Source organism: Chelonia mydas, chromosome 15 (genome assembly GCF_015237465.2).
Source record: "Chelonia mydas isolate rCheMyd1 chromosome 15, rCheMyd1.pri.v2, whole genome shotgun sequence".
Classification (NCBI taxonomy): Eukaryota; Metazoa; Chordata; order Testudines; family Cheloniidae; genus Chelonia; species Chelonia mydas.
The window spans coordinates 11,605,213-11,632,476 of record NC_057856.1 but is presented as its reverse complement, the minus strand read 5'-3'; the positions used below and the strand labels follow the sequence as shown (position 1 = coordinate 11,632,476).

General features: G+C 44.5%; 1 protein-coding gene across 34 annotated transcripts in view; it reads right to left on the bottom strand.

Moving 5' to 3' along the window:
- Window positions 1-27,264, bottom strand: part of DEPDC5 (DEP domain containing 5, GATOR1 subcomplex subunit) — a 64,399-nt gene that overhangs the window by 3,686 nt on the left and 33,449 nt on the right. For 10 of the 34 annotated variants that reach the window (XM_007061566.4, XM_037878374.2, XM_037878379.2 and 7 more), the window contains 14 exons: window positions 26,978-27,138; window positions 25,685-25,802; window positions 25,352-25,519; window positions 23,963-24,182; window positions 22,932-23,065; window positions 16,763-16,871; window positions 13,921-13,983; window positions 11,807-11,958; window positions 10,855-10,932; window positions 10,288-10,420; window positions 9,123-9,231; window positions 7,859-8,086; window positions 3,175-3,344; window positions 150-321 (listed from right to left, as the gene is read on the bottom strand). In XM_007061566.4, the coding sequence (XP_007061628.2) occupies window positions 150-321; window positions 3,175-3,344; window positions 7,859-8,086; window positions 9,123-9,231; window positions 10,288-10,420; window positions 10,855-10,932; window positions 11,807-11,958; window positions 13,921-13,983; window positions 16,763-16,871; window positions 22,932-23,065; window positions 23,963-24,182; window positions 25,352-25,519; window positions 25,685-25,802; window positions 26,978-27,138 (2,015 nt within the window). The other 24 variants (XM_043529803.1, XM_043529806.1, XM_027823990.3 and 21 more) reach the window with 10 other exon arrangements.

The window sequence follows — 27,264 nt, the reverse complement described above, 5'->3', positions numbered from 1 at the left end:
TTAACAGTAGATGGGAGGGAATGTAATGGCAGGCATCTTATGCAGCCAGTGAACATATTGTAGGTGTGATTCTTTATGCTAGCTACACATCCCAGTGAGAGTTCTCCCTGCAAGAAGGTACCCAAGGCTGGCTGGGGAATATTTCTTACCATCAAACAGATGCTCACTGCCCTCCTTCAGCAAGCAGCTAACATTGAGTGGGATGAACAACTGTGCTCGAAGTGGGTCTCCATATAGGTAACTGGGCAATGCAAATGGACCTTCCAGGACTGGAACCAGCAAGAAACCACAGGACGTAGCTTTCCGATGCCAACCCTGAACCTGTGAAGGGATTCAAATAATGAATCACATCATGTATAGCTGCATGGAAAGGAGTACTTATGTGCATAAGAGCAGCTTGTCTCGCCAACAACAAATCAGACACGCTCAATTACCAAGGGCTTTGCCTGCTTTGCATACTGAGCATGCAATCATCTTCATAAGCAAAGCAGCACAAATACAAGATTTCAGAATTTTATTTTTTAAGGCATGCCACATAAATCAGAATGCTCAATTAGATCAGGCCGTTGCAGAGAAGCTAACTGAAGTCTTTGCATCAGTCCTCACTGCAGAGGATGTGAGGTAGATTCCCCAAACCTGAGCCATTCTTTTTAGGTGACAAATCTGAGGAACTGTCCCAGATTGAGATGTCATTAGAGCAGGTTTTGGAACAAACTGATAAATTAAACGTAATAAGTCACCAGGACCAGATGGCATTCACCCAAGAGTTCTGAAGGAACGCAAATATGAAATTGCAGAACTACTAAGTGTGGTATGTAACCTATCATTTAAATTGGCTTCTGTACCAGATGACTGAAGAATTGCTAATGTGGCTCCAATTTTTTTTTTTTTTTTAAAGGCTCCAGAGGTGCCTTTGGTAATTACAGGCTGGTAAGCCTAACTTCAGTACCAGGCAAATTGATTGAAACTACAGTAAAGAACAGAATTATCAGGCACATAGATGAACATGATTTGCTGGGAAAAAGTCAACAAGGCTTTTGTAAAGGGAAATCATGCCTCACCAATCTATTAGAATTCTTTGAAGGGGTCAACAAACAGGTGGACAAGGGTGATCCAGTGGATATAGTGTACTTGGATTTTGAGAAAGCCTTTGACAAGGTTCCTCACCACAGGCTCTTAAGGGAACTAATTAGTCATGGGATAAGAGGAAAGGTTTTCTCATGGCTCAGTAACTGGTCAAAAGATAGCAAAAAAGGGTAGGAATAAATGTCAGTTTTCAGAATGGAGAGAGGTAAATAGTGGTGTCCCCCAGGGATCTGTACTGCGACCAGTGCTGTACAACATATTCCTAAAAGATTTGGAAAAAGCAGTAAACAGGTGGAAAAATTTGCAGACGATACAAAACTACTCAAGATAGTTAAGTCCAAAGTAGACTGTGAAGAGTTACAAAGGGATCTCAGAAGACAGGGAAACTGGGCAACAAAATGGCAGATGAAATTCAGGTGTTGATAAATGCAAAGTAATGCACATTGGAAAACATAATCCCAACTATACATACAAAATGATGGGGTCTAAATTAGCTGTTACCACTCAAGAAAGAGATCTTGGAATCATTGTAGATAGTTCTCTGAAAACATGCACTCAATGTGCAGCATCAGAATATTAGGAACCATTAGGAAAGAGACAGATTATAAAAAAAAAAAAAAAAGGAAAATATCATAATGCCATTTTATAAATCCACAGTACGCCCACACCTTGAATACTGTGTGCAATTTTGGTTGCCCCATATCAAAAAAAGATTTATTAGAATTAGAAAACATACAGAGAAGGGCAACAAAAATGATTAAGGATATGAAACAACTTCCATGTGAGGAGAAATTAAAAAGACTGGGACTTTCGAGCTTGGAAAAGACAACTGGCGGGTGGGATATGACAGAGGTATATAAAATCAGGAATGGTTTGGAGAAAGTGAATAAGGAAGTATTAGTTACTCCTTTACACAACACAAGAACCATAGGTCACCCAATGAAATGAGTAGGCAGCAGGTTTAAAACAAAAAAGAAAGAACTTCTTCACAAAATGCACAGGCAACCTGTGGAACTCATCGCCAGGGGATGTTGTAAGGGCCAAAAGTATAAATGGGTTCAAAAAAGAATTAGATAAGTTCATGGAAGATAGGTCTATCAGTGGCTATTAGCCAAGATGGTCACGGATACAACCCCATGCTGTGGATGTCCCTAGCCTGTTGCTGCCAGAAGCTGGGAGTGGATGACAGGGGATGGTTCACTCCATGATTGCCTGTTCTGTTCATTCCCTCTGAAGTACCTGGCATTGGCCACTGTTGGAAGATAGGATACTGGGCTAGATGGACCACTGGTCTGACCCATTATAGCTGTTCTTATGAATGCACTTAAAATGGGATATTTCTAAGGAAACTGATTTAGCCTGATTACAGTGAATGGCCAAGGACTGCTTAACTGGAACAAAATTTCCATTTAGAAAGAGGATGTACGTGACCAATGCCAAGGGTCTGAATGGGGAGTAAACAGTCTGGGATTTCTGAATGCCAGTTTCTTGATACAGAAGTTGCCAAATTACAAAAAGAAACAAAGTTAAAGTAAACAGCAAATGTGGAGAATTTCTTGTATTTTTATCCTTGGTGTTTTCAGTGGGTTTTTAAAAAGCCTCTTTGCTGAACTGGGACACCAGGCTGCGTACCCCACGGGCTCCATTAACATTTTTTCACTGCTTTTCATTTTAAAATTCAAGGCACAGTGGGTTAAACTGCACTGGCTCTTTGCACAGGGTCAAATCCTACACAGTGGCTCAAGTGGGACTTAAAGTAATGCCTTGGCCTCGTGCTGGCCTTCTGCACAGGGTGAATTTAACCCATTAAAAGAAAGAGAATGCTACACCTAGGATAGGGTGACTAAACACACTGATTTACAGCAATGATAAGAGACACTCAAACTCAGCAACACACATGCATAGCAGTAGCAACAAGCAGCAAAATGGTCATTCAAAAACATACAAACTTCACACCACAGCATCTGTCCTAGCACTTCTCACTGGCTTCTCACTAATTGCCTTGCTGAATTTCCCTGCGCACTCAGGTAAGGACACATTTAATCAGCCTGGCAAGTTTGAGAGCATCCAGGACACAAGGACCCTTACCATCTCAAAGAGAACAGCTGCTGTTACTGCCATCCAATGCAATTTGATCTCGAAGGCAGCATTCAGCGAGAAATTGCCATGGTAGTAACAACTGCACCACTCCAGGCGGTCAGTGCGGTTATTCACATCCACATCCAGAGTCACTGTTCGCTGCTCGGGTACTGTGGCAGCTATGCAGTTACGGAGTCAAGAGTATTTTAAAAAATGTATCCAGAAGGGAAGAGAAAGAAAATTAAAATGAGACCGATTCGTTTTAAGCATGGGTTGCTTCATCCCCCTGCCTTGCACTTTTAGGGCCAACAAAAATAGTCCAAGAATCTTGCTAGCCTAGATCACAAGAATGAAAAGGAGAAGAGAATTCCACCCACACCAGGGAACTCTGATGCCCCAATTCCTTTCCTCCAGAAATTATTACTCTAATCAGTCCAGTGACATCTAATCTGGGGTAGACGGGGACTCTCTCCTCTAGGAATCAGAGTAGCAGCCGTGTTAGTCTGTATTTGCAAAAAGAAAAGGAGTACTTGTGGCACCTTGGAGACTAACAAATTTATTTGAGCATAAGCTTTCGTGAGCTACAGCTCACTTCATCGGATGCATTCAGTGGAAAATCATTCTATAATTCTATAATATGTTCTATAATTTAGTAGTATTCCAGTGTGGAATTGAAGGTGCTATGGAGGGCTACCCATGTAACATTTGCCTCTGAGGCATTCCAATTTGATTACAATGTTCTTTACATTTCTCCATACAAATCACAACACTGCACATTTTTACACCAGGGAAGGAGTATTCCAGAGTTTACAATGACAGCAAAAAGGAGATGAGGAATGCATTTAGTTTCCAGAGTAAAAGTGGTCTATATTAATGCAATGTTAAGGCTGCACATTACAATTTTTAAAAAGGCAAAAAACCAAAAAGGTTCCTACAGCATTATCATCTTTGGCTTATTGCATTTAGGTAGCATTCTTTTCTTTTTTTAAATTAGTATTTCTGTAATGCGTAGAGGCCCCCTCCAAGACCAGGGCCACATTGTGCGAGGCCACATAGTACAGCCACATAGTAAAAGAAGGTCCCTGCACCGTAGAGCTTACACTCTATATAAATGAGGGCTTGTCTACACTTACAACTAATTCACTAACTCGGCTGCAATCGATGCAGTGGTGTCCATTTAGTGGGTCTAGTGAAGACCCGCTAAGTCGATGGGAGAGCGCTTTCCTGTCAACGAAGAGCAAAGTAAGTCGGAGGAAAAGTGTCTCCCATCGACAGTGTGGTGTAGATACCGCTGTAAGTCGACCTAAGTTACATCAACTTCAGTTACATTAGGTCGACTTACAGCTTTAGTGTAGACCAGCCCTAAGACACAAAGGGTAGGAAGGGAAACAGAGGCACAGGAAGAGGGAGGGACTTGCCCAAGATCACACAGCAAGTCAGCAGCAAAGCCAGGAATACAACCAAGGTCTCCTGACTCCCAGTCCAGGACCCTACCCCTTAAACTAGACTGCCATTTCTTGTTTTTCTTATTACATGCCTTAGTTTAATATGTTTCTGTGCTGTTCAATATTGGACATAAAATACCAACGAAATGCACTAAGGCTGTGTTAATATTGCTGAGACATTTCCCAACCTGAATATTTGAACTGTCTTTGATTAACTGTTTGGTATTTTTTAAGCAGAGAAAAGGAATTGCTCATGTTGTGTAGTCTTAGCATTTAAAAGTTCCCAATTAAGTTTTGAAATTCAGCACCAAGATGGAGGGAATTGGGGAATTGGGGCAAGGGCAGAGTTCCCACCTTTGCTTCTGCTCTAATTTGTCAGGAGACCATTTTCTAGGAGGCTGGGTTAACAGTGCAACATCCTATTGTTTATGCTGCAATTACTTTAGCTTGGCAACAGAAAAAGAGATAGAAATAAATAATAATAATAAATGCCAGAGGTGTCATCTTGGAAAGCATGTAGATGCTCTATTGTAAATAAGTCTCATCACTTCCTGGCAAAGATTTATCTCGTCCTACTCCCATCTAGGTCAGGTATTGTCAGACATACCAACATCTTATTCTTTTATTTTTCTTGCTGCTTTTTACTCAGATATCACTGAAGATGCACTGTTGTGGGTGGCTTGGGGGCTCATCTTAAAGTTACAATACCAGCTTTTCAGGAGCCATGCAATGTAACGTAAATGATGAACCACCACAGAAACCCAGTTTGGGATGTTTGAGGGGAGCATCCCAATAGGAGGTAAAGCAGAAGCAACTAAATCAGTAAGGAAGGCAGGTGCTGTCTGCCAGCGCAGCTGCCAGACACAACAATACACCAGCCAATTTGTATAAATTAGCACATGCTGAAGAATGAACTCCCTGCTCCACTGCTAGATCGTTTCTCCTCCAAGTTACTGGTAACACAAGACTCTCCATCAAGACTGCCAGCTGTCTCGTTCTACCTTACCCAGTGCCTCTATTCACAGACCAAACAACTGGAGGCAAATCCCCATAGGAGCACTCCTAACAATCCCACAACTTCAAAACTATCACTGGATTAGCATTTTAAATATCTCTAAATTTAGGAGACTCAAATGGGTTCTTAGAAAATGGTCCTAATTTGAAGTTATAACAGAAGACCTCTGGCTTTCCATACGCTTGGCTGATTTTAAGAGAACTCACCTGCTTCCCAACTGTGTCTTGTACCAGTATTAACTAATGAGTTATAGTGCACATTGGAGAGGAGCAGACAGGTTATTCTTCAACCACAGATTAACTATGTACATGGTTATAATTACTAGTGCAGCATGCATTGCTATAAATCAAAAGGGACAAGATTACATATATCACAGATCAGATTTTCATTGGGAAGGGAAAAGGGACAATCATCAGATAAGTGATAGGGAAGTTGGCAAGGATAAGGATTTTATGGGTACACAGAGCTTGTTCCAGAGCTCCCAACACTTGCATGCTGTTTCATATCACAGGCTGACATTTAGGGAAGGTGGAGAAGGGGAAGAAATCAAATGCAGCCAAAGTCAAGAGAGGAACAAATGAAGTCACGTGGACCGGCTGCCATTGAGGTTAGTAAAGCTTCCTGCCTCAGATGTACTGGTAATGTTTTTGGAGTGTTTAGATGAGAAACAGCATTGAAGTGGCACACAAACTTGTTTCTTTCGGAGAACAGGTAACACCACATTGTTTACTGTAGGAAAATCCAATCATCCTTTAGAACAAACCGGAATGGACAACAGCAGCAGTATGGAAGCGCTTTTCATCCCAGAACAGCAAAACTGATTATGGATCATTATCTCCATTTTATGATGGGGAAACTGAGGAACAGAGAAGTGAAGTGGTTTACCAAAGCTGCATGGTGAGCCAGACACAGAGTCATGAGCAGAACAAAGGTCTCCAGAGCCTCAGTCCTCTGAACCACACATTATCTGGATACCAGGCTGGGCTCAGGTTCACCTAGCTCATTAATTATGCCAATAAGGTTTTGTACTGGCCAAAATGATAGCTTTAGTGTGTAGTAGGTAAGGAGCCTCCTGCTCACTTTAGCTTTAGATAATAGAATTGTTAGCTTATTGGTCTAGGCCCCTCCCCTCATTTTTCGGTTTCTTACGCTGTTCCTCTTTGAACAAAGCTTTCAAAAATATACACAGATTACCATAGCTTCAGATTTAGAAGATCCAGTTACTATACAAGAAGAAGGGTTATGTCACTTCTCTTCAGAGGAGTCAAACATATAACAGAAGAGCACTGGGGATTCTCTCTTTCTAAATTTAGATGAGATTTTATAAGATGCATCTTATAAATCTGAAGTTATGGCAATGGACTTTTCTAGTATGTTTTACAGGGAACATATAGCATATGGCAGGAGCAAGTGACTCAAACTGGCCTGGAAATGCAACAAGAAGATGACAAAGCACACATATTAGGACATATAACTAGTGAGTTTCACTGGCTGTTAGTGGTAGAAAAGGCACCGTTTGTGTGGTCTCTGTGGGACTCTAGTGAAAAGTGCTTTACAATGGAAGGAGATTTTAAGATGGGATAATGATACCCACTCCCATTGCATGCCCTGATGTTCCAGATTCAAACCCCCAGTTCATTCACACTGCTGGTATCTTTTGTAATTGTGGCCCCAGGTGTCTGACCTGGAGTTCTTCCCCATTACACCCTAGACTGGTGCCACCACGGTCTCCAAGTGTCACTGTACACAGGACTCTCCTACACTTCACTCCATTCTCAACAGGAAGAGTATCACCAGGGCTCTTGCCACTGGCAAACACTTGTTGAGGAACATTAGATTTAGTTAAGTGAAGTTTTGGTGCTCTGTTGTTCTCACATGTCATCATTTCCATGTGCACAGCAGGGACCGAACTCCATCATGTGGTTGTGAAGAGTCACACCAGCTCCCCATGGAGACGGGAGATGAGTATTATCTCTTCCTCAAACTCTGAGGATGGTGGGAATATTTTAATTTTTTGCTTTTAGGTAACAATGAGTACAGATTGTTCCTCCCAGCCAGTGAAACGCATCCCAGAGACATGACAATGAGACCACCTGCATGACAAATGTACGGCCAGCATGAGATCTGCAGCCTGTTGCTGGTCCACGTGAGATCATACCCTTGGTTGGCTGCTATTCCCCTTCAAAACTACTCCCTTGTACTTCACCAGATGTCATCTGTGTTCCGCATCTACCTAATAGTGCGGCTGCCTGGCTCCGTCCTCCGAAACTGCGGCTAAAGGAACTGTGCCTACTTGCATAAGAGGCTGGGCGGCTGGGAAGCCAGGGCAGGAGGAATGCTGGGATTTCTGAGTGCAAGAGCTCTTCTGCCACAAATGCCACCTCGAACCATTTCCTCTGGAAAGTGGAGAAATCGTCCATTGCTGCTGTGTGCCACATGGTGGGTGGCTGCTGCATACCCACTGGATAAAGGCAATGGGAAAGACTGGTCAGTCAAGAACAAGGACCCCTTAACACACAAGGTTACCATTACACTTCCTGAGTTTCTAGAGTCTAGGTTCAGAGGGAGCTGGAGATCTCACATTTGTCCTCCGATTCCCATCCTGTGAGTCGACAGTTCAAGGAAATCTGGTGATCTTTTCTAAAGGGTATGTGGTGAGGAGGATGGGGAGAGGTGAGAAGGATGGGGAGAGCTGAGTTGTCCATCTGTCATTAAATTACCCTTCATTTTTTGGTGTTAAATTCACAAAGGCTAGTACATCTCTTTGGATCCCAATACACCAGAGGTCTCAATATCCCGGCCCGTGGGCCATCTGCGGCCCGAGAACCTCCCCACTGCGGCCTGTGGAGGAGAGACGCATGTAGACACGCTGCTGGCAACGTCTGCTGCAGGCGCCGCCCCCTGCAGCTCCCATTGGCTGGGGGAGAGGGTCAGAGATACCATCACCAGTCGCCGGGCAGAGTTAGCCAGGGAGGCAGCGTCACTTTTTTCCACAAAGAATATAAACAAGTCAAAATAGAGAACACAGCTGTCTGATGCCCACCTTGCTGCAATCCTGAAGGTTTCAAACTGCTCAGTCACTGAGGCTAAACATCAACAAACTGACAGAACTGAAGCATTGCCAGGTTTCTGGCAAACACTAGAAACCTCTCTGGCAGGCGAAGAATTGTATAAAGTTGTATGACAGATTCATTATTTCTGAGAAATTCAAAATAAAAAATACAATATAAACGTTTTCTTTTCTGAATACCATCTTCGGTGACATTACTGGCCCACTAGGAGGATTTGAGGACTAGCACTGGCCCTAAGGTAAATTGAGTTTGAGACCCCTGCTATACACCATCCGCCCTCCTGCAAACATTTATTTAAGGGTGCTCCCCTTTCAAATCCCTTCTCAAGATGCACTTCTGCTGCAACACCTACAACAACTCAACAAAATTCAAGGGCTACACTGAAGGGCAATAGGGGAAAACTCAGTAGTTACATAAAAGCCTGACCTCGGTCCGGCTCCTTATCGACGACAATCTTGTAGAAGTAGAACCCATAGATGAAGGTGCGCAAGGCCTCTCCAGATGCGTGAACTATCAGCTGCTCATCCAGCATTTTCTAAAGAAAAACAAACGAAAAGCAGCTTTCAGTGGTGAATCGGGGCTTTGGGGTTGGAACGGGGAGACATTAGGAAAGTGAGTCTTTCCTTTGGAGACATTAAAGGTTCAAGCTCCTCACCTGTAAAGATGAGAACGGCAGGAGTGCTTCCCTAGACGTGCCGAAAACCCAGCAGTCTAGTAGTGAATAGGGTCAGAAGTCCTCATCTTCCAGATAAACTGTATTTTGTCCCTTTGAAGTTCCCTACTAACTAGACTCTTTCCACTCTGTGTACTACCTCCAGTGTTTGCCGTCTTACTTATGTGCCTTTGTCTAACATATGGGTTTTCAGGGAGCTGTAAGTAGCCATCATGTGGCTTCAGGGCTCAGAAAGGTTCAAGGATCCTCTTTGCTAGCTGGTGTGGAGTCTCAGTAGAAATGAATTCTAGAGCATTTCTGATCCTCAAAACACAAACCCTGATGTGGTTCAACAGGGCGTGTGTGTGTATTACACATAGTGTGTGTACTTATGTAAGTATCCTTGAACAGAACAGTTTTATGCTCATTGTTTTCATGACAGCTCCAGTACCCAAAGCAGTTATTAGAAGAAAATACAACCACACTGCAGTGACTTACACTCCTAGATAAAACTAGGGCTTTTGGTAACCACCAGTCAGTGTGAGATTGTATGTAAAACTGCCATCATCACACCAGCAGGGGAAAAAATGCAACACCTATCGCACATCATCATGCTGCTCTGTGATAGGACATCTAAAATCAAACCACTGAAGAAAATATTTTTTCCAGCCAGTATCTGACTTACAAAACAAACATTGTTGCATATTTATTGTCATCTCCATCTCAAGCTAATACTTACTGGGGGAAGGAGAGGTATAAAAACCTAGTGATAGAAAGTCACATTTCCCTACACATATGTACTAGTGGAAATACTCTTGAAAACTATATTAGTAAGAGGATTTTAAATATGAGAGAGAGAGAGACACACACACACACACACACACACACACAGTTTCCCAAGATCTATGCTTTCCCCAGTGAATGGGACATTTCTCTCACCTGCATGATGTCAATGGCCATAGCCTGGGTCTGCACCCCTTCCAGGTTGTTCACCAGCCAGTGGACAACCTCAGCACTGATGAAACAATACGGAGAGAGGCCCTTCTGTTCAGAGAGCAGCTGGATCCCTGTACTGAATCCCAACAAGTTAAGCATGTAACTAACATGAACTGAAATCACACAGAAAGACAGAAAAATTACTACTGCAGAGGAGGAAAACCCAGAATGAGAAATCTGAAGTTCTCTGTAGCTTGTGTATCGTTAGTCTCTGAGACTGCAGAAGTTTGTATTTTGCAATGGAGAAAGCTCCGAAATTCCTCCCTCTACAGTGACTCCTGCTTAGGCAGGCCGGGGACTGTAGCACCTGAACTCTGTGTAGCCACATTTTGTACCCTAATTTCTACAGTGACTCCTGCTGGGAGAGGCTAGAATTGAATAATACAAAGATCACTTAAGAAAAGCTATTCCACCATAGACCATGAAACTCTTCCATTGGGGGCCCACCTATCAAATCCTGCTTCAAAGCCTCACAGTGAGATTTTAGGCATGTTTTGACTCAAAACTTACGTGGGGTGCTTCATGGCTTCAAGAATCTCGATCAGAGTGGAGGAAGAAGTCAGGGAGCTCGCAGAAGACTGCTGAGAGCTGGAAAGTAAACAAAATTGTGTTTAACAGTCCTGTATCTGCCAGTCTAGTTTGGCAGATGTTGAGGAGAGCTGCTGTTTCTTCTCTTCACAGCAATAATTGTTCCACGTTTTATCTTCTGTTCTTGGTGCATGTGCCAGTAATTTGCAAAAGGGAGGAGAGTCCAAGCATGCAGCTCTCGCCTCAGGAAACCTCCTTAGTGCAGCACAGAGCAAAGGGGAGGAGTTAGTTACCTTTAAGGAACAGAGATGACTAAAGAAGAACAAGTGAAAGCTGCAAGCACATTTTTGCACTGGATTTACTCATGCTATACAAACCCTATTTGCATGCACTGTAGTTCAGAAGCAATTCAAAAGCATGCCATTTGAAAGTTACTAACACGGGAAACAGGTGCTACTGTAGTTTATTTTTAATACCACTTCCCCCATCATGTTTCACCACCAGATTGGAACCCCTTGGATTCCAACAACCCACTTGATCTAACTATGCACTGGAGGGTCCCCTGTCTCCTCAGAAAAGAGAAGATATTGATTTCCACATCCATTCAAACCCTGGCTTTCTCAGAGTGCTCCACTAATAGCCACAAAAAAGTTCTGGAAGGAGCAGACTGTTGGGGTGAGGGAAATCAGGCTCATGTCTATTCAGTGCTGGACAACTGGGCTAGAAGGCTGGTTTTTAGTGCCACTACTCAAGGACAGCATTCTCCATCTAAGTCACAGAACATGGTCTTCAAGTGACATGTGCCTTCCAGTGCTGACACACATGAAATGAGCACAGCACATGTTTCCTGTGCTAAGTACCCCTCCCGCCCCGTAACCAGCAAGAGGAATGTATTGAACAGAATATCATTACTGAACTGCTGTGCTCGTCTTACCTGTTCTCAATGGAGCCAGCTGTGGCATATCCCTGGTCTCCTATATTCTGGGAGCTTCCAAAGGGCTGAGTGCTGCCCCTATCAGCTGACTGGCCTGTGTTTATCAACATGTTGCCATCTAGGGTTGGAGGAACTGTCTGATCTATAGAGACCTGTAAGGAGCGAGACATAGCAACACCTTTATACAATTCACAGTACATTCCTTTTTCGACTTTCCCTGCCTCTCGTAAGCACCCCAGCTCAGACTCTTCACAGGGCAAGCAGTCCTTTATGCAACCATAGACATGTACAACAAAGACAAACACGGTCTTGTTTTGGTCGGAGCTACTGACAACTCTGCAATTCGTTACATCAGTGTCCCAGATTAACATAAAGATCACCAAGTAAGCAGCAACCATGCTAACAGAATTGGTAGCAAGGTAGCAAAGCTGGCTGCAGCCTGATATTTTCAAATTTTAAAAATGAACAAGGAAGGATTTAGATTTAAGAGAATAAGCACCACCACACAGCCATGGTGACTGACAGAACAGGAACTCAAGTCACTGAATGGAAGCGGTGAGCAATTTAAAAGCTCACTGCTCTTCCTCTGAGATTGAAGCATGTGAATTCACCAGAGGGATTTCAGTTTTCATTATGCAAAACAAAAAATAAAAAAACACCCATGCACACCTCTCTCTTTCTCTCTCTAAAAAGAAGCCATAATCCATCTATCTTTGATTTTTTTAGGGTAGTATCAGAAAACTGATTGGCACTCGCCCACAGCCATGTCACTGAGTGATACTACAGGACACTTTCCTCCTGCAGGAACACTTGTACTAGTCCATGGCAGACTGAATAGTTAGCAAAAATTAACATAAAAGCCCTTCAGAAAGAACAGGAACACAGAAAGATTCAGCAAAAGACAGGCTGTAATTATCAGCTGCCATCTGCCATTAACACATATGGCTTAGGGAAAGACACATTATGTAAAAGCTACATAAGAGGAGTGGGTGAGGGAGATGTGAATGGCAGAGAAAGTCTAACTCAAACAGGTGTACAATGAGGGCTTATCTGCCTTTATGATTCCACAGTGCCCAGAGTCAAGCACAGGACCTGACTGAAGGCATACAGCTCCCCTTGGCAGGGAGTTTGATGGAGGATGACAGCCAGTTCGGGGGGTTGGAGAAGGCTTTACTCTGTGTCACCTCTCCTCACTGCCATCACCCAAGCTCTCACCCAAGCTCTCACACTTTGCAAATTGTGCCCTTTCGATACAGCCAAAAGTGGCAGATGCTCCATATTGAAGCTACAGCACATTCATCCCTCCCAACCCCAGAGCTGGCTTGGACTAGCAGCACCTTCTGAGGATGCATTACCCTGTAATCAACTACTAAGGAGTGCGCAAATGGCATCTGACACTACTAGCCCATGTTTCAGAGTAGCAGCCGTGTTAGTCTGTATTCGCAAAAAGAAAAGGAGTACTTGTGGCACCTTAGAGACTAACCAATTTATCTGAGCATAAGCTTTCGTGAGCTACAGCTCACTGCATCCGATGAAGTGAGCTGTAGCTCATGAAAGCTTATGCTCAGATAAATTTGTTAGTCTCTAAGGTGCCACAAGTACTCCTTTTCTTTTTACTACCCCATGAGACCACAGTGAATTCCACAATGTTTCCATCCCTGAGTAAGCTAAGAATTCTAAGGTGGCATCTTGACCTGGTTCTCTACAGCACCAGCTATCAAGGCAGATACCACAGGAGATATTTAAGAGAATTAGACAAGTAAGAGCTATTGCCATCCTTGTTTAGTGAAGGTAGAAATCAGGAACTTACTAACAATGTGAAAGGAAAAGTCTGAGTATTTGACAAGTAAAGAACAACAAGGAAGGGTACAGGAGCATCCAAAACACAATACAAATACAGAGCTGTGGATGGAAATAAGTGCATTCACCAGCAGTCCCTTTGTATTAATTACTACCCTTTTAGTGCAATGCACATCTCACCGCTGCAGAAACCAATGAGCACAGGTGGTAACTAGCCCAGGCCTAGCTTCCTCAGTTACAAGTTCAGGACCTGAGATGCAATTCATTGTTTCAATCCAGATGTCAGGGATGGGAAGATCTGATTCAAAACTGACCTGCGGGTAGAAGGTCGAAGCTGTGCGTGGGCTGCGAACAAACTCCATAAAGAAGGCCCCATCCTGAAGGCATCGGAGGAAGTAGAAGCAGTAGCAGCAGCAGCAGTGACAGGAACAAGGAGGTGAAGAAAAGCAAAGACAGCATTGTGCAAGTGTGCAGTCACCACAGAGAGGGAGTGAAAAACCAAAAAGACACCTCCATCCAGATAGGCAGGCAGATCAGAGTTCAGAGCATCGGCAGACTCTGCTCTGAGACATTCCACCTCCCTGTTACAAATGCCCCAGACAATCACATGAGACTATCACACTGATCAGGGGCCTGGCCAAGCACATGCAGCTCTGAGCACAGCCTCAAAGTCTATTATGGTGCAGGGGAGAGGGAGAAAAATTCACTGTAAAGAAGCTCTTTCACCAATGTCAAAGCATGCACAAATTAAATGGGCACGCCCCCTCCTACACACACACCTGGCATGGACTCTTCCCTTGCTGCTAACCAAGGTATTGTGCCAAGAGCCTCTCCCGAAAAAAGATAAGGCAATTGAGCCCTTTAGGTTTTCATTTGTGTTTTCATTCTTTGTTGCCTTCTTTAGGCACAAGCCTTTCTCCAGTCCGAAGTTACTAAGATGGGCCTGTACCTGGGGGTACATGTACACCTGACTTAAGTCCTTAGGGACTTCACCACGTGGTTATAAACCTGGCACCTTCTTTGGTGCAGGAACATGGCAGGTGAGCTGTGGCCCCCAAACACAAATGCTAATGCAAGTAACTTTACAAACTGCCAGGTGTTCCCCGAATGGTTTTTGTACCAAGCTAACTCATCATGCTAACCACTCATGGTTGGCTGAGAACTACCCGTTAAGTTGATCCCCCATAGTGTCCTGCAGCCTGGGAAGGTGCATTTTGGTGTGACTTTGACTCAGAATGCTCCCTCTTGTCTGTTGATGTAACACACAGCTGTGGTAGTGTCTGTCAGCACTTGGATTGTTGATCCCTGAGGTTGCAGCAAGGATGCCTTGCATGCCAGGTGGATGGCTCCGAGCTCCAGGATGTTTGTGAGATGCATGAGGTGATGTATTCCAAAAGTCTGAGACATGCTCTCATTGATGTTTTTGGGTGAGGCTGAAGTTGCTTGATGAGGTTTGCTATTGTTCGGAATCTTTCATATACTAATGGAAACATTTAATTGTAACCTGTGAATGTGAAAATACCCATTGCTCTCTTTAAAATCTCTATCTGTAGGTATTTATAAAGAGCTTATCACTGGAGTATCCGGACACTGCCAGTGACTTATGAACTTGTCTGAACTCTACACTAAATCTTCCATGAAGGACAGATTTTAATACAGCTACTTTTTGATTATGGCCAGCCGTATTTGTGCTTAGAGCAAGGTCTCCTATGTAGCATGTGATAAAATACTTTGCCAGTGGAGCCAGCAGGAATCATTGACAGCCAAGCTATTCTTTCCTCCATCTGTAGAGCATGCTGGTTCCCCATATCACTCTCCTCCCCCACGTCCTGCTATGTGAAATCCCAGCAATGCAAAAAGTAGTGTGGTTTTTAACTAGGGAAGAGGAGTGCAAAAGTGCAGGCTACTATGCAGTAGAGGTTTAAGAGGAGATTTTGTAGCACAAATTAGGGTCTGAAGGTTTGCAAATGTACTTCAGTCTTAATGTTCTGCACCTAGCTTTTCCAAGTTTAAGTGTATTGACCCTCTCCTCTCATGGAGCTCAGTGAGGTCCATGTCTCCAACACAAATAAGTTTTTCTTAGTGAAAAGGTCAAAACTTCAGTGCCAGTTCACTTGGCAATACAAACTACATTCAAATGCAGATCTTCAAGGGGATGCTGTATATGCCCTAGATACTGTACCATCGGGCACTTTCTTAATGGTCAGTGCCAGGCACCAAAGGGGTCCTTCTCAGGCTGTTGGCTGCTCCTCGACAGTTAATCCTGAGACAAGTCAGACTCATGAATCATGTGTCATGACTCAGTAGGCACCTGTGCCTCAGCTCTGGAGCAGTGCTCATGACGACCCCATCAGACATTATGAAAGCCAGAACGGAGGCAAATAAGTGCAATTTCTTGCTCAACCTAGCCCTGGAGGCTTAGGGTGGAATCTCGGCTCCCTGGGGCTCTCATGGAGAATGACAGACTGGAGGACTGAGGTCTAGAGCTGCATCCTTCCTTTCAGTGTCCAATGAGGCTTGCAGAGTGCTCCAAGAGGAACAATTTTAAGCAGGCTTTGAGTTTGCTTAGAAAAGAGGTGATATATGGTACATTGCTCAGGAATACATCCCTCTCCTAAACAAAATAGGCACTTAAGAGAGCTCATCATTAAGTGGCACTGAAGCTTCCCACAAGGGGCAGGTTTCAAACCTCGGAGATTCAGCTTCTGCCATTTTGCTAGAGCCCCTATATGGGGCTGTGTATGTGGTGTTTCTATCTTAAAACCTGAACCTCTCTAAAATAAAGCATACCAAGTTGTGTGTTGTCAATGGGCAAGAAGACTAACTTACGACTAACTGAGCACAGTGTGCAGAGAAGCAGGCCAACGCGCCAGGGGTTCTATCTGGCTGTCACAGGTGTTTAGAATGAACTGAGGGACAGCTGGACCTGCCCCACCCTTTCTGCCTTGGGGGTGTGGGGGGAGCCACAAGGACATTTAGGATGCAGCAGCAGCCCCAACAGACATTGCTAGCTTAAAAAAAATCTGACCTCACACGCATGGCGCATATGCGAAGCAGGAGTGGAATCTATGTGTACAATCACTCCAAGAACTCTCTGTTACTTGAGAATGTCTCTTCTGAAATTATCAACTAGAGACTGGGCCAGAGTGTTGTTACCTTGCGTGGGCTGTCCACATAGGTGGGAGTGATGGCAATACTCCCACTCTCAGCAGGTTGGGCAGAGCTCTTCCCAGCGAGCATTGCTGCCTGCTGCTCCCCCAGGGTCCTAAAACAAAGGATAAAAAGCCATAAAGATTGTTACATAGTGTCCCAGGTTGGACCATACACTGGCTGAAAACTATAGTTTTGGGAGGAAGCATTGGTGTGCTTTCTAGAGACAGATGCTTTCCCCTACACTCAAGCTCAAAGGGGTCTATCAGTTTTTTAGAAAAGAATGATTTTACCCCATATACACAATACCTTGGAGCCCTGAATCTATTAACTGCTTTTCCTAACACACAATACTTGCTGCCCTCTGAATATGTTCAAAGCTCTCCCCTAGTACACTAGCATCACACTCCTTGTTTTCAGTGGTATATCTGGTACCAGCACTCTTGGAATTTACTCACCATCATTCCTAAATTATTGCTGGTAACACATCTACTTAGCCTCAGTTTTACAGCCATCTTAGTCAGACACTTTTGTGCAAATGCAGCTAACGTAGAGCACTTTCCACAGGGATTTGCAAAAGGAATACTATTAGAGTTTATAAAACGCGACCAACTCTTTTGTCTTATGATGGGAGTTGTTAGAGTGAAAATCTCTTACAAGTAGCTGAGCATTTGGTTGGTTTTTAAGAGGAAAATGGCAGTTGGGACTGCAAAAATAGATTATGTCTTTTTTTTTTAAAAAAAAAAACCATGAACCTATAGACTATTTCTGCCTGAGCTGATGAATCTCAGATATGGACATTCAGTCAAAACAGAGCCAGTATGAACGGACACAAACATTTTTCATATACAGAAAAGAAGATTAATTGACATTTCATAGAAAATGAACAGGTGCTTCCCCCATCCCACAATGTATTGCTAAGCCCAACACAAAAACAGAAGGAAGAGGTAAGTAGGCCCTGGTCTACACTAGGAGTTGAGGTCAAATTTAGCAGCATTAGATCGATTTAACCCTGCACCCGTCCACAAGACAAAGCCCTTTTTTTCCCCTGACTTAAAGGGCTCTTAAAATCGATTTCCTTACTCCACCCCCGACAAGGGGATTAGCGCTGAAATTGGCCTTGCTGGGTTGAATTTGGGGTACTGTGGACACAATTAGACGGTATTGGCCTCCGTGAGCTACCCCAGAGTACTCCATTGTGACCGCTCTGGACAGCACTCTCAACTCAGATGCACTGGCCAGGTAGACAGGAAAAGGCCCGCGAACTTTTGAATTTCAATTTCCTGTTTGGCCAGCGTGGCAAGCTGCAGGTGAGTGCAGAGCTCATCAGCAGAGGTGACCATGCAGAGCTCATCAGCAGAGGTGACCATGATGGAGTCCCAGAATCGCAAAAGAGCTCCAGCATGGACCGAACGGGAGGTACGGGATCTGATTGCTGTATGGGGAGAGGAATCCGTGCTATCAGAACTCCGTTCCAGTTTTCGAAATGCCAAAACGTTTGTTAAAAATCTCCCAGGGCATGAAGGACAGAGGCCATAACAGGGATCCGAATCAGTGCCGCGTGAAACTTAAGGAGCTGAGGCAAGCCTACCAGAAAACCAGAGAGGCGAACGGCCGCTCCGGGTCAGAACCCAAAACATGCCACTTCTGTGATGAGCTGCATGCCATTTTAGGGGGTTCAGCCACCACTACCCCAGCCGTGTTGTTTGACTCCTTCAATGGAGATGGAGGCAACACGGAAGCAGGTTTTGGGGACGAGGAAGATGAGGTTGTAGATAGCTCACAGCAAGCAAGCGGAGAAACCGGTTTTCCCAACAGCCAGGAACAGTTTCTCACCCTGAACCTGGAGCCAGTACCCCCTGAACCAACCCAAGGCTGCCTCCTGGACCCGCCAGGCGGAGAAGGGACCTCTGGTGAGTGTACCTTTTAAAATACTATACATGGTTTAAAAGCAAGCATGTTTAATGATTAATTTGCCCTGGCATTCGTGGCTCTCCTGGATGCACTCCCAAAGCCTTTGCAAAAGGTTTCTGGGGAGGGCAGCCTTATTCCATCCACCATGGTAGGACACTTTACCACTCCAGACCAGTAGCATGTACTCGGGAATCACTGTAGAACAAAGCATTGCAGTGTATGTTTGCTGGCGTTCAAACAACATCCGTTCTTTATCTCTCTGTGTTATCCTCAGGAGAGTGATATAATTCATGGTCACCTGGTTGAAATAGGGTGCTTTTCTTAAGGGGACATTCAGAGGTGCCCGTTCCTGCTGGGCTGTTTGCCTGTGGCTGAACAGAAATGTTCCCCGCTGTTAGCCATGGGGAGGGGGGTGAGGGGAGGGGCTAGCCACGCGCTGGGGGCGGGGTGGGGAGGCAAAATGCGACCTTGGAACGAAAGCAAATGTGCTATGTATGTAATGTTAACAGCAGGTTTACCGTGAAAGAGTGTACCCATTGTTCTAGAAAATGTGTCTTTTTAAATACCACTGTCCCTTTTTTTTTCTCCACCAGCTGCATGTGTTTCAAGGATCACAGGATCTTCTCCTTCCCAGAGGCTAGTGAAGATTAGAAGGCTAAAAAAAACGTTCTCTGACCTCATGCTGTCCTCCCACACTGACAGAGCACAGACGAATGTGTGGAGGCAGACAATGTCAGAGAGCAGGAAAGCACAAAATGACTGGGAGGAGAGGTGGCGGGCTGAAGAGAGGGCTGAAGCTGAAAGGTGGTGGCAGCATGATGAGAGTAGGAAGGACTCAATGCTGAGGCTGCTGGAGCATCAAAGTAATATGCTCCAGCGTATGGTTGAGCTGCAGGAAAGGCAGCAGGAACACAGACCGCCACTACAGCCCCTGTGTAACCAACCGCCTTCCTCCCCAAGTTCCATAGCCTCCTCACCCAGACGCCCAAGAATGCAGTGGGGGGCCTCTGGCCACCCAGCCACTCCACCCCAGAGGATTGCCCAAGCAACAGAAGGCTGGCATTCAATAAGTTTTACAGTTTTAAACTTTTAAAGTGCTGTGTGGCCTTGTCCTTCCCTCCTCCACCACCCCTCCTGGTGCTTCTCTCCTCCACCACCCCTCCTGGGCTACCTTGGTAGTTATCCCCCTATTTGTGTGATGAATGAATAAAGAATGCATGAATGTGAAGCAACAATGACTTTATTGCCTCTGCAAGGGGTGATCGAAGGGAGGAGGGAAGGGTAGTTAGCTTACAGGGAAGTAGAGTGAACCAAGGGGCGGCGGGGGGGGGGGGGGGGGTCATCAAGGAGAAACAAACAGAACTTTCACACCATAGCCTGGCCAGTCATGAAACTGGTTTTCAAAGCTTCTCTGATGCACACCGCACCCTCCTGTGCTCTTCTAACCACCCTGGTGTCTGGCTGTGCGTAACCAGCAGCCAGGCGATTTGCCTCAACCTCCCACCCCGCCATAAACGTCTCCCCCTTATTCTCACAGATATTGTGGAGCGCGCAGCAACCAGTAATAACAGTGGGAATATTGGTTTTGCTGAGGTCTAACCGAGTCAGTAAACTGCACCAGCGCGCTTTTAAACATCCAAATGCACATTCTACCACTATTCTGCACTTGCTCAGCCTGTAGTTGTCCAGGCTGCCTGTATATGGCTTCATGAGCCATGGCATTAAGGGGTAGGCTGGGTCCCCAAGGATAATTATAGGCATTTCAACATCCCCAACGGTTATTTTCTGGTCTGGGAATAAAGTCCCTTCCTGCAGCTTTTGAAACAGACCAGAGTTCCTGAAGATGCGAGCGTCATGTACCTTTCCCGGCGAAACTTAAAAGGGAAATGACCTGGCTGAGTCACTCCCATGTTTGCCCAGGCGCCCCTAGCCTCACCGAGGTCGGTTAAAAGAGCACCCAGGACTACGTCGGCTACCAGTCATACTGCACTGTCTGCTGCCAAAAGGCAATAAACTGCTTCTGTGTAGCAATGCAGTGCCGCGTCTGCCAGCACCCAGGACACATAGGGTGACGGTTAGCCGAGTGAGCTCCATGCTTGCCGTGGTATGGCATCTGCACAGGTAACTCAAGAAAAAAGGCGCAAAACGATTGTCTGCCCTTGCTTTCATGGAAGGAGGAAGGAAACGGGGGCCTGACGATATGTACCCAGAACCACCCGCGACAATGTTTTAGCCCCATCAGGCACTGGGATTTTTTACCCAGAATTCAAATGGGCGGCAGAGACTGCGGGAACTGTGGGATAGCTACCCACAGTGCAACGCTCCAGAAGTCGACGGTTGCCTCGGTACTGTGGACACATTCTGCCAACTACATGCACTTAGAGCATTTATGTGGGGGGGGGGACGGGGGGACGACACAATCGACTGTATAAAAACGCTTTCTCCAAAACCGACTTCTATAAATTCGACTTAATTTCGTAGTGTAGACATACCCTAGGAGGTTTGAAGCTTGCTTATACTGAGTTGTTAGCTACCAGTGCATCCACACCCATACCTAATCTTTAGTGTAGACATGATTTAAAACAAGGTAGCTCAGTTTCTAAGATGCACCAATATCAATCACATTGGACCAGTGCAAGACATGTCTATTCTAGAGGGTTTGCATTAGTGCAGCTACACTGGTGGCTGAAATCTCAGGTGCGGACGAGGCTTTAGTCTTGCATCAGAAAACCAAATACACTGAAGGTATTCCAATAGAGAGGGAAGGCAGCTCACAAAGCTAATGCACAAACATAATTAACCAGCAGCGTATCCTACAGTGTATGAACTGTGGCTTCAAAAATCCTTCTGCAAGACTCATCTCCCTACTGGTGTCACCTGCTCAAGGACTTGAATCAATTCTCTCCTCGTGTGGGAAGGTGCATTCGAGTGTGTGTGTAAAACTGATTAGCACGAGTGGGCGTTAACAAGGAGTTAGAATGTCTGTGATAATGGGACTTACTCTCAAATCCACCCACAGCACTGAGAGCAAAGCAGACTCTTGTGTGATCACAAAGTGGAATTTGGAATCATACCAGCGATTCCCTGTTTAGTCTCTTTCCTCCCTGTACGTTATATTTCCTGAGTTGAAGTAACTGTCCGGCCACCTCCTCTGAAGTGTTTTAGTTCATAATGAAGATTTTGAATATTCTAACAACATTAATCAGGAGATTCAAAATAAACTCGTTGTGTCATTAAAGATCTTGGTTTTAATCCATAAAGATCTCTACAGTTTGGGATCTGGTTAGCTTAGAGACTGCCTCTCTCCCACACACCATTTCAATAGACTAGATCATCTGAGGAGCTATTGCTGTCAGTCCTAAATGGGCACAACTGGATTGGAAGCAGGGTGTCTTCAGCAACGGTCTGGAAATAGTTCTGTTTGCACTGACATTGGTACAGCCTTCCTGCTGGCTTAGTCTTAATACATCACACACATTACATATGATGTTTAATACCCTCAGAACAGTAATAGAAAGGAAACAGTGATGTGTTACCTCCTTGAGATATGCAATAGCTAATGGATATAAACAAGCATGAACATGAACTCCATTACTGGAATGTGAGTGTAGTTGAGAGACCTGCTGATGTCTGATGTTATAACTCAAGGATGTTAATGACATATTACTGGACTCTACAAACCATATCCCCAAACGTTTTATGAACAATTCTGTACAAAGTAATGCTATACTGACTGTGCTGTATCCTAGCAGCTGGAGGGGAGGATCTCAAATGTGGAGCTCATTCCCTCTGAACTGTCAGTGCCAGAGATGGTCATCCTTCAGAGCCTGGTGCAAGGCTCATCTTTTTAGCCAAGACTTTGCTGGGTGGATCTAAACGAAGGCACTTCCTTACCACTCTCTCCACTTTCCTTATTTTGCTCATAGTGGGTAGGTGATTAATTCAGGGGTAGGGACAGAATTGCTGCCCATAGCAAGTGGTACAAACATGTTTCATGTGTGATGCACCAAGATACCATGGTGATGATCTCCTTGTAAGCTACTAATATAATCTTATCTCTTTGCTACCCTTGCACTTGTACAGATGTAACATACCCAGTCCTACTGAAAGGAATGGCATTTCCCCACCATTGTAACTCCTCTCAGGGAGCAAAATCTGAGGTGTTCCCTTTGTTTGATGATAAATTCCCCAATGTGCTGAGCCCGTGCCAGGTGGGTGCTCTGGGATAAGGGTGTTTATTAACTTAAGTGTTGAGACTCACTTCTGACTGGCTTCCATTTCCAACAGGGCTGAGAGGGCCGAGGTTCCCTTCTTCCCAACAGGCGGCCCAGAAGGCTCCAGAGAGTGAGTGGAGATTGGGCCAGCCAACTGCAAGCCTTTCATAGCAGCCCCTTTCTAAGCAAAAAGGAACAGAAGAGGAAACAATGAGTCAAGGTCTTCAAGGTTCAGCTGAACAACAATAAAGTCAGACCTTATAACAGTGATAATATTTTGGAGACAGCACCTAACAAAAGAGCAAGGGCTTCTCTACACGGGGAAACTGACTAGAATAGCTCCCCATAGGGACACTTTTCCAAAATAAAAGTGACTTTGTTCTGGAATAATTACTGTGCTCACAAAATGGAGTAATTATTTCAGAATTTATTCCAGAACAGTATCTCCACACAAGCGAGTTATTCTGAAATAGGTAAGTGGGTCATTCTCCCCCTTTCAGACAAAACCTAAGACAGGAAAAATAATTAGACTGCCCTGAACTAGTAAAGTTACTAAACATACCCTCCTTCACTTATACACCTCCGAAGCAGCACAGGACTCTTTGGGTGAATTTCATACACTTGCAAACAATAACTAATAGTACTGGATATTTGGTGATTCTCAAAGTACAATTATAGACAACGGATACACCAACCTGTATCACTTCCTCCACTCGAGCTGCTCAGTTCAGCACTCAGCCTGCTCAGTTCGGAAAAGTAAATTGTTCCATTCCATCGAGAACAGGGATCTCCCAAGCATCATTCCCTTAGAAGCAGGATGCACAATGCCCCCACATTCACCATTGCCACAGTACAAAGCAGTGCAAGAGTCCTTCAGTGGATGGTGGTTCCCAAATATCAGTCTTGTTTCAGCAATAGACTGTCTCTGAGCAGAAAGCAATGCAGCCAACAGGCTTAGTGTACAGTACAGCACTGCTTACTGCAATGCCAGTCAATTGGGAAGGTCACTAGAGGGCTAGAAATGCTTCAAAAATTCAGGCTCTCACCCCACTAAGGTTTAGTTACAACAGCGACTCACCCTGATCATCCGGTCTGATCGATGGCGCCGACGAATGCGATTCAAACCCTCCACAAAGCGGATGAAGCCATCCAAGAGCTGCCATTCCTCTTCATCAGAGCGGGGCTTGTCTCCATACACATCACAGTGTGCTTCACCTTCTGTAATCCGCTTTGTGGCACTGATGCAGGCTGGGAGCAGCAGAAAGCGCGTCCTCCAGAATTTCAGTGACTCAATAAGGCTGGAGGAAGGAACACAGTGGACAAATAAAAAAAAGCAGACGGTACAGCATACATCACAGCTGTGAATGAGAGATTCTATACAACATAGCTGTGTGCCAGCTTGCTTAGAGTCCAACAAGTAGATGACAATATCTCTGAGTTACATCTGCAAAGATCACCAGGTCCCCACTGCACTCCCACTTTAATTAACGGAGTTAATACTAGCTTGCATCCATGGTTTTAATGGATCTCATGGCTGTGCCATTAAGCATCAAATGTCCTACATGTGATGGGGCATTCAGTAGGATGCAAGCATGTTGAAACCAGTACAGAAAAACTAATTTCCAGGTTGATAATGTCACACGAACCCTCACTTTTAATGTAACCCATTAGGCAATGCCGTAACAAGGTTTTACTGTAAAAAGCAAAGGAAAATAAATTTAAGATATACAGGCTAAGGCACAGAGGATTTCAGCTGAGACTTGAAATGAGATGGAAAGATACAAGGAGGTGGGTTCACTTGATAGACGATATAGAAGAAAAGGCGCTCATCACCTTTGGGGATACTCTGTGAAGGGACAAAGAGAAGGCCAGTTTTAAAGTAGACAGAGGGACGGAGTAGAGTCAAGCAAGGTCTGTGACTTGAGCAAGTCCACAGAAGGCTTTAAAAACTAAGGAAGGAAAATTTGAATTGTATCTAGAAATGAATGAGAAGTTAGGGAAACTCTCCAAGGATGACAAAACATCATCATACTTCTTTGCATGCCCGGGGGATGAAGGAGGGTAAAAAATAGATCACAAATACCAGCATGCGTGAGACTTTGCACCAAAATCAGGCAATGCAAAAATGGTGCTATGTAAAATTCAAACAAGGTAACAGAGCTGCTAATAGCATATCAATGAAAGAAAAGGAGTACTTGTGGCACCTTAGAGACTAACCAATTTATTTGAGCATAAGCTTTCGTGAGCTACAGCTCACTTCATCGGATGCATACTGTGGAAATTGCAGAAGACATTATTATATAATGAAAGCAGGTCAAACGTTCCCTCAAGTACCATGTCACCAGAGCTATTCAAGTCTTTACGGAGAAAAATGTTGGATCAATTGTAGATCAAAAGGAAAAAAGAAAAAAAAAACAACAAAAACATAGGACAAAGAGCATTTAGGATGGAAAATGAGATCTCTCACCTGAAGTCTTCAGAGCCAGCGGAGCAGATATACTGATCCAAGTAATTCCACTTGTACTCTTCCAGCCGCTCATGGGAGAACTCGACCCAGCAGGAGACAAATTCAGAGTCAGAGTGCGAAGGGCACAAGCTGTAGGTGTAGTTTATCTGAGCAGATTCATATGGATACCTGACAAAAGACAAAGCTAGCCTCACCAATCCTGACACTATCAACGGCAGCTCCTCCTTGTAACAAAAGGCACAGAATACAGTCATCCAAGCAAGTACAGGTAGGAGGAGACAGCAAGTCTGCTGGACAGGTGGTGCTAACTTACTTGAGTGGAGAGATACTCACTTTGGCAGGTATCGAGTGACAGTAATTATTTTGTCCTTTAAGATGACTTTGTGGAACGTGCGGCCCATGCTCAGCCAATACTGATCTTCCTCCTCAGGTTGGTTTCGTGATACAAGGCCTATAAGTAATGCATAAAGAGAACATCTTTCTGTTAACCTATGTTAATAGTCACAGCTTTGTTGCACAAACTGCACCTATACTGTAATATTCCATGAATGAGCTTCCAAACACAATTTAAACCAAGCATCATCTTTAATACTGTTTCTTTGAGGAAGGCTTGCTCAGCAAGATCAGCAGTAGACATGCTGCAGGAAGTGTTGTGCACCTAACTGATGGGCTGGTAATTTCAACATCATTTTCCATCCTTCTCTGTGCTTCATTCCTGGAGCTAACCCCTTAATGTGTTGTTTTTCCAAACGAGTCTCACCATTTAAGCCTCTGCTTCCCACCCAAAACCAAGAAGGGTAATAGTTCTAGTTCCTACCCTCACACGTTCACCTCCCTCAAGCCTCCCCTTACTTTAACTTTGTCCAAAAGACATCATCATTAACAAAATTTTAAATCAAAGCCTGCACTTAGACTGTGATTCCAACACAGGGAAGTGGGACCGCATTCCCCCACATAATCTAGAGCCCATCTACACTGGGTATTAAACTGCGTTAGCGGAAATATGGTTTTAAGACAGTTCTGGCTAACCATGCCCACTCTGGACTGGACACAGCCATTTTTAAGTCATGTTTCAAAAAAGACTTATTCTAGACTAAAACTGGAGAAAAAAAAAAGTTTCAGAAATAGCTGTACCTGTTCAACAGTGACTAGGCAAACTGTATTTAAACCTGTGTTAGCCTGAACTATGTTAAACTGGCTCACCTACATGTTTCAAACCCCAGTGGGTACAGGGCCCATTTTTTATAAGTCTCCAAATAGAGGTCAGAACTGTTCTCCTGGATACACTCTGCAATCCCCTCCCTACCACAACCCCATATCCATCTCCTGCAGTCACAGCTGACTCTCCATTGTCTGCAGTGGAGTATTCCAGGACATGTATCACAAGAAATACGGGGGTTGTTTTTTTTTTATTAAAACAAACAACTGGAAATCTCTCCCTCCAAGTAACCAATCACAGAAGACAAAGTAAAATATGAAGAGAAAGAATGAGTCACAGTGAGAGGGAGGGTTACCATCAGCTCTTACTCCTGATGACCGCGGAGGCTGTTGGGGGAAGAGGAGTGAAGGAAAGACAGGACAGAATTTATTGTGGAGAAAAGGAGCTACAAAGCAGGTGACGCTCACCTCGGCTGTAGAGGGGGCTGCTGCTTAGAGGGGGTGGTACAGTGGTAGCTGGTTTCTGTGGTTTGGGATGCACAATGATTTGATATCCTTGCATAAGACGCTGACAAATGAACTCCTCAAACACTTGTTGAGCTGTCATCTGCACACCTTCCTCATCTCTCCTGAGCACAAGGGGTTAATCACAAGAACAATCAGCATAATGAACTGACCACACAGCTGCTCTTGTTTCCACTTTTCCCAGTTGAGGCCCTGTTACCGCAGTGGAATCTGCACAGGTGGAGCCTTGT